The sequence below is a fragment of the Triticum urartu genome, chromosome 7A, assembly GCF_056163025.1.
Source record: "Triticum urartu cultivar PI428250 chromosome 7A, HENAU_Tu73, whole genome shotgun sequence".
Classification (NCBI taxonomy): Eukaryota; Viridiplantae; Streptophyta; class Magnoliopsida; order Poales; family Poaceae; genus Triticum; species Triticum urartu.
Genome location: NC_141879.1, coordinates 131871548 through 131881136, shown reverse-complemented (window position 1 = coordinate 131881136; position 9589 = coordinate 131871548). Strand labels below are relative to the sequence as shown.

Here is a 9589-nt window from a genome sequence, read left to right as displayed (position 1 = left end):
AATCTGAGATCAGAACCGCTGTAGCAAACCCTGAAGTTTCTGGTGAAATCTCTGGGTCGCGGGACTATTTCGGCAAATGTGTTGGATACCCCTCGGAAGCAATGATCTGGACATCTGAAGCACTTAGTATGATTTTGGGAGAGGAACTGATTCGCTGCATAGCAGTTATCCTAGACTTTCCCTTAGTTCAACAAAGCTTAGACGTCGGGTCATTTGATTCACACGCCTAGTCTTCGGCCTCGGTATCTGCAACTTGTGCTAGAACACTGTTACAAGTAAAGGTATACTTTGATAAACTTTGGAGGATTCTGGCCCAGTATGATACCATATATTTATGCCATGTCACTTACACTAACAACCATGGCAGGATACTCCAAAAGACTTTCAGTATGGCAGCAAATGATGAACTAGCGTATTGGAGAAAATAAGCACGACATACCAAACACTGGCTTCAAAGTTAAAAGGTTTACAGCCACTTGTAGCAATTACAATAAGGTAGAAACAGGAATACAAAATAAGAGTTCCCATCACATACTGGTTTCATATATAGATATAATATAGTCTGGGGGCACAAGACAGAGGTCTATTGCAAAAGACTTCGGTCTCCTGACCATTTAAGCTAGACATAACCATAGACTGACATCGCTACTGCTCGATTCTAGAGGCACCAGACACAAGCACTTGTTGATGTCCAGAATACTTATTCCTGAAACAGATAAAAGATAATGATCAATGAAATGGAAATGGAAATTGAAGTGCATAACAATGAGTTTATTTCCAGCATAGCATATGCCTAACCTTTGTCTATATATACAGGCACCCAGCGACCTCCATTCCCTCAGTAGAAACCAGCAGACAAGGGCATGTCATCGAAGGTCCAAAGGCCCATGTTGCCGACCACGTCCTGGGGTACATCACAGCTTAGAATGCTGTCAATTGACTCATCTGAACCATCGTCCATCAGGAACTTCATGTATGGCTCCAAGTCGGCAAGATCAACATTAGCATCACCCATCACAGGAGGTACCGTTGAATTAATGCCGTTGTTCCGGAGAAATGCAGATTCATTGACCTCTGTTGAGGTGGGAATGGATGCAAGCACAGATGTTATGTCAGGGGTCTTGATATCATTCTCCCAGCTGAAGTCTGAGCAACTAAAGGAGTTGCTCCCCTGGTCAGAAGAAAAATTCATGAAAGGGGCCTCAACTGCATTCACTGTAGGCACAAACGACATGTTCTGAGGCTGCACAAATTGCTGATTTATGGTGTAGTCAACAGCAGGGCAGGAATACACATCTGCGTTGCCCATGGTGTTGAGTACTGGCTTCTGTTCGGTGTTGAACTCAGGCACCTTCACAGAGGTAGCGCAGCGTTGCTGAGGAGCCATAGGAGCTTCTTCTGGGAAATTGACCTTTGCCTTCTTGCCACGAATTCTGCGAGCTTCAACATCATAGGCTCTGGCAGCTTCCTCGGCAGAGTTGTAAGTGCCAAGCCAGACACGGACACCCTTGCGAGGATCTCTTATTTCAGCAGCCCATTTACCCCAAGGGCGGCGGCGGATGCCCCTGAACTGGTTCTTTCTCTTCCTTTTAGCAGACCCTGAAGCACAGTCATCATCACCAGCAGCAGTTGCCTTCAATCCATCTGAATGTAGCAGTGAGATAAAGATGAGACGGTTGATCTTAAACAGATAAAAATGAAGCATTCACTACTCCAAATAAAAAGCATCAATTGTTCTTACTCTTCCTTTGAAAAAATTAGCGAGGAATTAGACTATAAGCATTAATGATGCAAAACAAAGCATAGAACGATTTAACACAAAATCAAAACTGCTCCACACATGACAATTGCTATCGGATTTGGACACGACCATGGAATCAGGCGGCTGTTTCCTTTTAACTCGCATGCATGCGTGGCTGGATTCTCCCTGTCGTGCCGGGATCGTTCGACTCTTGTCGTGCACAAATTCACACAAAATTGTCTGCCATGATTCATGAGAGAAGACTTCCCCCTCAAAAAATTACAGAGAACCTAAGTGCAGAGAAATCCCTGGGGCACGGGAGATAAAATTCTCCAGAACAAGCCACAGCTACAGCACCATATTTTCTTTTCTTTTTCTTTGCGGGGGATACAGCACCATATTTTCATTAAAAAAATATCAAGCTCATCTAAACAGTGTGGCATCAAAGATCTTTTTCTCCTCATCTGAATCACATGACAAAGCAAAAGTTTAGACATGAAATCGGGGTAAGTTGCAACGAGCATTTGCAGAAATTTAGCACAGATCGAGAATACAGCTAGCTAATCCTGCGATTCCAACCACCAACCCACCTAAGAACCCAAATCTATCCCCCCAAATCCTGACCAGAGCATGCAATTAAACGGATCTCCCGACCAGCGACCTAAACGCCGGATCTATCTATCTCAGGACGGGCCCAAGAAACCGGCTATTCATCTCAGAACAGAGCAACAAAACCACCCAAATCGACGCGCGGCGCACAGGGATCCTTTCTTTTACCTCCGGAGAAGCCGCTCCTGCGGACGGGGAAGGGCTTGCCCTCGCCGTCGGACTCCTCCTCCGCCTCCACGAACCCCTCGAAGTCGGCCTCGAACTCCGCGTCGCCCTCCTCCTCGAACTCCTCCTCGGGCGCGCGGCGGGGCCTCCCCGCGGCGGCATCGGCCCTGGCCTGCTTCTTCTTGTCCGCCCGCCAGACGTTGCCGCCGGTGGCCCGGCGCGGCGGCGGGATGATGTCGGAGAGGATGGCGCCGCCGCACATGGCTGGGAGCACGTGGGACCACGGAGCGAAACAAAAGAAAGAAGAGTGGAACGCGAGACGAGACGGGTCGGTTGGTGTGGTGTGTGATGATGGGGTTGCGCGCTTTGCGTCGCTGCGGTGCGGGGTGAGTGGCGCGCATATATACGTGTCAGGAGATTCGCCGGGGCGACCGCACTACTGGCGTGTGCGAGGGTGATTGGTGAGATGGGTGGGGCATGGTCGTGGCCGTCTGATGTGGGATCGACGGCTGAGGCTCTTGATTGGGTTTGCGCCGGAGAGCTTGCTCCGGTCCTGAGCATCACAAGCCATTTCTTCTATACTCTAAAAAAAGGGCATTTCTTCTGCTAATTTTTTTATGGTAATACGTGTCTCATTCCTATCATAAAGATCAAAGTACAAGTCATGTAAAGACCGGCATGACAAAACTGAAAAGATAGCGGAATATCTCTGAGCTTGGCACCAACGCTGTTACATGCAATGCAATGCATATTAATATCAGGTAAATATTAATTGTATTGCATATTAATACTAGGCAAAACATACTCTCTCCGTTCTTTAAATATAAGTCTTTTTAGACATTTTAAATGGACTACAACATACAGATGTATCTAGATATATTTTAGAGTATAGACTCACTCATTTTGTTTCGTATATAGTTACTTGTTGGAATCTCTAAAAAAACTTATATTTGGAAACGGAGGGAGTATATTGCATGTTACTAGCCGGATCTTGTACACAGTCTTCTTCGCTCATGTTCTTGTTGTCACCCCCATCCGTAGCCCACCTTACCTTCCGACCATAGCCACCTTTCTGTGAGCATTTCGCCGCTTTCCTATAACTGCCACCTCTCTGTGAGCGTTTCGCCGCCTTCCTGTAACTGCCACCTCTTCGTGAAGCTCTCCCGGCAACCGCTGCTTCGACCGCCATTGGCCTTCCACAGCCCCGCCATAGCTCCCACATGTTGCCTTCCCATGGAGGGGCTGGAAGTGAGGTCAGGATTGTCCAGGAAAAGGTTGCCTAGACTACATATAAGGGCAAGACTGCCGAGAGGGATATCCCAAAGGGCGCAAATGGATGAAACTGACAAGAAATACGACTAGCATGCACACTTCCAAGGAGCACAATAGGTACTTCTCCGGAATCGAGTTGAAGAAGAATTAATGAGAGTATATGTATAATTATGCTTAATCATTTGGTTTACGTTAAAAGTATATGTTTAGTACTATGCTTAAGTATGTGCAGCATTGTGTTTGACGAACTTGGATTTTATATTACGTGATATTTAATTAAGTTCAAATGTTGTTGGAAATGAAATTCAATTGTTGTTTATGCAAAAGAGCTTTGGAAAGTTCAGGAGAAGGATTATATGCACTCAAACCTCACAAAAAGTTTAACTCTTTTTTCATTGGATAGTTTCAAATTATTAGGATTTAAATTTCAGAAGGTGGTCTTTTTTTAGAAAAGGAGGATGACCCCCGGCCTCTGCATCTGGAGGTGCATGCAGCCACTTATTAATTATTCACAAAGACCTTACATAGTATTACATCAATATGTATGAAGCCATCATCTTGGCAACATCCGTCGCTACTCCTATTCATTAATGAAGGGGGCAGAAAGTGTGAGTCGGATACCAAGAGCTCTCGCCTAAGCCTAACATCTAAAGACGGAGCTCCCAACCAAGCCACATACCATATCTGGGCACAAACCGGTCCGACACACTTAGGTCGTCGCCATCGTCTTCCATCGATCCATCTTCAAAACAAATACTGACGCATCGACCTTGCGAGACCTGCTATCGGCGCCAGACAACACCTCCTTCTTATGCGCGTCCATCATCACACATCCGTCGCCAATGCCCTACCGCGCCACGCCGCCGAGACTCCACATCGTTGATGCGTCACATGGAACGCCCCCTGCAGATAGCGTCCACTGGTCTCTTGAGCCAATGCATACCTCCAGAATGACGCCCCCAAGAGGGATACGGCACAAGAGCGCTGCCGTCATCCGATCAACTAATTTAGGGTTTCCCCTAGAGGTGGTGGATACTGGTCTAGACCTTCTTCACAACGATGCCTTCAAGAAAGGAACGACGGAGAAAACGCTGCCATCACTAGCTTGGCAACGAGCCAAGAGCAGGGGTTTCACCCGGATCCGCTCGAGGAACCTCCAGCCAACCTCGTGTGCACGGGACCGCCACCGACCATCGCCGTCGTGCATGGAGCAGGTCGCATCGGCCAGATCTGATCTGACCGAAAGCCAGACCACACGTACATCCAATCCATCCACCAGGCCCTCCTTGTCGCCGCCGATCCGAGATCCGACCAGCCGCAGAGCCGCTCGCGTCGTCGCAAAGCAGGGCCGGTTGCGGAGCCGCAGGACTCGACTAGCTGCACCTCCACATGCCAAGGGCCTCGCCCCACCCCAAGCCACGGGAAAGAAGAAGAGACCCCCGCCACCGCCATCTACCCCTGGATTTAGCCCGGCGGCGTCATGCGACAGCGATGGGAGGAGAGGAGGGAGTAGATCGGGGCTCGGCGGCGGCTAGGGTAGCGACCCGACTGAGTCGCCCGGTGCGGAACGGTCGCGGGGGTTAGTGCGGGGGGTTGGAAGGTGGTTTAGGTTGTTAAATTGTATACAAATGTTAGAGATGCCCTTACTGTGTCACATGACATGTTTTCTCAATGCCACATGACATGTTATTCAAGGAAGAGTGTAGCCAAACCAAACTAGTATATCATCCCTTTTCTTTTGAGAACATCGGTTCCTTTTTCTTGAAGTCTATTGCTATAGACCATGTGCAGAAAGACGTTGGACTGCGCGGTCCTCTTTTCCGTGATGAGCCAGTCGTGATTCTTGACATAAAAGTCGGCCTTTTTCCGCGAGATTTCTGCTAGGCAAAAATGCCTGCGCCGAACCACAAGCTTTCCAGGCACAACCGATGCCGAATGAGATTTCCTCACGCATTAGGTGAGCGTACTTCCCGAAGCGACACGCTTTTTGGAAGCAAAGTGTAGGCAGAAATCCTCCGGGTCACAAGTTCTCAACCCGCTACATGGCTAGACACGAGACGACTTGCGTCTCACGGCGCGTCGCCCAGGTACTACCACCTGCCAGCAGCTGCCCGGGGAGTGCGGACAAAATGTTCGATTACACAACGCCACACGCCTCCACGCAGCCTTGGTTTAAAAAATAGATTTACTCCTGCCATGGGGACGTACAGACCGATAAAACTCTGGCCAGGTTCTTCTCCTTTGTCCTGCAGGGGGCGGTGACCCGGAGACAGAAGGCGGTACACTTGGCCAGAAAAGATAAGCAAAGGTGCCTGCCGGCGAGAGCGACGGAGCGAGCGATATACACGGGATTTCTCCGGGCCGGAGGTGCATGCACCGCGCGCGGCGGGGGAGGGTGGAGGGGGACAGGGCCTGCGGGGACGAGGTGAGCCGCACGTTCACGGGTCCGCGCGCGTCGCGGGGAAAAGGCGTCGTACTACGCTACGCACGCGTCGCGTGGCCACCACGTGCGTGCCCCCGATAATTAACCTGACCTGACCTAACCTAACCTCGTGATGACGCTGACGCGGCCGGTAAGAAAAGCACAGCCGTAAACTCGCACGTCGACGGGCAGTGGCTGAGCACAGTGGTGGCAGGGCCGGTCCTGAGATTTTGGTGCCCGGGGCGAACGTAAAATTTAAGGCCCTTAATATAAACATCAAATGTACATTATCTTTAATTTTTTTTGTAAGATTCTTCAATGTAAAGTGACTTATGATTGTGTCGATGTCGAAGTCAATGTCATCCACTTCTTGATGCATAATGTTGTCTAACCATTTAAGCTCTTTCCGGCATTGTTTATCCCAAATGGTTCAATAATAATTTCAAAATTTAAAAGCTTTTTTATATCTAAGATGGAACAATCACATGCACGGTAATCCGAAATAATCTTTAAACACCGTGACTTCCTTAAATCCTTTACTTCAGTGAAGTGGTTCATATCAAGCAAAGCAAACAAATATTTAACATGAAAGTCCTTCTCAGCTTCAAGAATTTTATTTTGGCAACTACTTTTATCAAATTGTTTTTTCCTCAAAGCACGAAGGTTTACTTGAAATTGTAGGGAATAGTGATTTTTTCTTTGCGGGGAGTAGGGAATAGTAATATGACATACAGTACCTCAAATTGATTAGATCGGCATCAATCATTGGACGCTCAGCGATATTGTGATGTGAATTTTTGGTGGCGCACACTCGGCGATGTACGTGTGCAGCCCACTCCGGCACTGCCAATTTTCAGGGCTAGGCGATGTTCATGCTGCGTCGTCATCGCGTACAGCGCGTCGATACCAATCAGCCCTCCAATGCTTATTTTCAATAGGCTCTGCGACTTGGGAACTAGGGTTTGGAGCCTGCGGAGAACGGAGAATATAGGAAATTATAGAATAAATCACGTCACACGATTGTTTTTATTTTGGAGGGAGATTGTCTCACGATAGTATTGAATAAACAAAACGGAAGGACGTGATTTACGTGTGTTACGCTGATTTGTTTCCTCACAATCGTACACTGATTTACTTGCGTACTGTCATCCCTTCCTTTCTGGACCTGGGCTGCTTCCTTTTTTTCTACATGAAGCTATGGCCCAATGGGCTACTTACCTTTATACGTACACTACACCTGGGAGGGGCCCCCTAGATCTCGGGGGCCCGGGACGGCCGCCCCCCTGCCCCCCCTCAGGGCCGGCCCTGAGTGGGGGTACACCGATACGTGACGGCGCAGCCCTACCAGCTGGAGCACGAACTGAGCTATCCCGTGAAAGAAGAAACGATGGTGTCAGCGTGTGACTCGTCCCTAGGTATTCCCTTCATCCGGAAATACTTAGATACATCCCCTTTTATTCGTTTTGATAACAAGTATTTTTGAACAGAGAGAGTATGTCCTAGGGACACGGAACATAGTGGTCAGACGTGACGACCCACTTTTTTTTAAAACGTATTAGCAGACACTCATACATATACATTCACCTCTATAAAATGCATGGACACACGCACCCTCTTGTTTTATGAGCATCTTCGAGAGACTGAGCTGACACATTATATTGAGATTGACAAAGTTCACTCTCCTGCAAACGACTTCATAGTCAACGGAAATGTCTTCCCCCACTAAACGATTTCGTAGTCAAGAGACTGAGACGACACATCATTTCGAGAGACCGATTCACTCTCCTGCAAATGATTTCGTAGTCGACGGAAATGTCTTCTCTCAGTAAACGCACGTTGCCGGAAGGCCTGAAATAAATCCAAAAAAATGCGAGTTACCCGTGTCAACTCTAGAACTTAAACTCTGGTGGGCCGGGATACCACTGTCCTCCTAACCATTTAATTACAAGTTGGTTCATGTGACGGCCCGCTTAGATCGATATAGATCCTTCACATGTTCATCAGTGCTTGTTTGGTTACCGTCACCTATTTTCAACACTTCGTATCTGTAGCCTGTCTGAGTCAGACTGGTTGAGTGAATGCAGATCAAAGACCATGTTTTACACATATTTTATTTGCCTGCATCCTCTTCAGCCCGACAGAGCGGCAACATTGGCACCGGTATTTTGGTTGCCTCCTATGTTCCATCACAAGTTCTTAACCAAACGTAGCTCTTTTGCAGAAGAGTGAATTGGTCTACCAAATCATCTATCACCATCGAGCACCACCGGTTCATTCTATTCTACTACAATACTTTCTTTATTTTTTTACGGGTGCTACTGTAATACTTTCAGTAGTTTATCTTCAGTGCTACATGTTCCGATAGATATCTTTGATCATTTGTCTATATTTATTTATATTCTTTGGCATGGGGATACTGTTCAGTGTATTTTGGTTTGTTGTGCTTAAAGTCATATGCTTGAATGCTCGCTTGTTGATCTTTGGTGTCACTTTGTCATTCAACTAAGTTATGTTCTGATAAATATCTCTCTGTGGCACTTATGTTATTGTTGATTGATTTCCGTTTGCATCTAGTCTGTCATACTGATTGAGGTGTTTTCTTTTTGCGTCACTATTATTTACGTGAACATTCTCAGTTATTATGCTAAGGGTATCTCCAAGGTGGACCTGGACTGTCAAAGCCATCCAACGCGGTCCTATATCGGTACGCGGGGAGGTCCAGACGCGATTTCTCCCGCAAAACGAGACAAAAGTGGGGGAGCTTTACGGGAGTCTGGACATGCGAAACGTACGAACCCGACACCTAGGTCCACCCAAAACCCTTCTCGGACCTCGCGATTCTATCATCTCCATTTTCTCTTCTTCCTTATTTCTTTCTTGCAATCGCCCCCGCTTCACCACCCCGGCCACCATGCCACACGCCTGCCGGAAATCTCCGTCTACCTCACCTTCGGCGCTCTAGCAGGGCTCCCCACCACTTCTTCTCCGTCTCCGTTCAACCCCCTGTCCTCAGATCGCCCAGCGAGGTATCATCATCTACCATGGCCCGCAAATCGCCGAAGCTGAAAATAGTTGTCTCTACTCCTTTTTAGCAATGGATTCTGATTTGGAGCACATATACGAGTAGTATGTTGATTCGTCCGACGGCTCGTCAGACGAGGAGGAGTACTCTGATGAGATGGCGATGATGCAGGCGGCCCTTGAAGACGCGGAGCGTGTGGAGGAGCATGTTCCCATTTTCAAGGGCTCGATTAAGGGTCATCGAGTGCTCTGTTGGAAATATGCCCTAGAGGCAATAATAAATAAGTTATTATTATATTTCCTTGTTCATGATAATCGTTTATTATCCATGCTATAATTGTATTGATAGGAAACTCAGA

General features: G+C 47.6%; 1 protein-coding gene across 1 annotated transcript; it reads right to left on the bottom strand.

Annotated features, from left to right (window-relative positions):
• Positions 1-436: 436 nt before the first annotated feature.
• On the bottom strand, positions 437-2902 carry LOC125520022 (ethylene-responsive transcription factor 1). The gene is made up of 3 exons (XM_048684809.2): positions 2519-2902; positions 799-1644; positions 437-706 (listed from the first exon to the last, which is right to left on the bottom strand). The coding sequence occupies exons 1-2, from the start codon at positions 2775-2777 to the stop codon at positions 839-841; spliced, it is 1065 nt and encodes a 354-aa protein (XP_048540766.2). The 5' UTR covers positions 2778-2902; the 3' UTR covers positions 437-706; positions 799-838.
• Positions 2903-9589: the final 6687 nt, after the last annotated feature.

Bases quoted from the DNA above. Each gene is read 5' to 3' on its own strand.
- LOC125520022 (XM_048684809.2), bottom strand. From the start codon at position 2,777: ATGTGCGGCGGCGCCATCCTCTCCGACATCATCCCGCCGCCGCGCCGG. The intron at 1,645-2,518 runs GTAAAAGAAAGG...TGCTACATTCAG, and splicing joins CAGGAGCGGCTTCTCCGGAG to ATGGATTGAAGGCAACTGCT.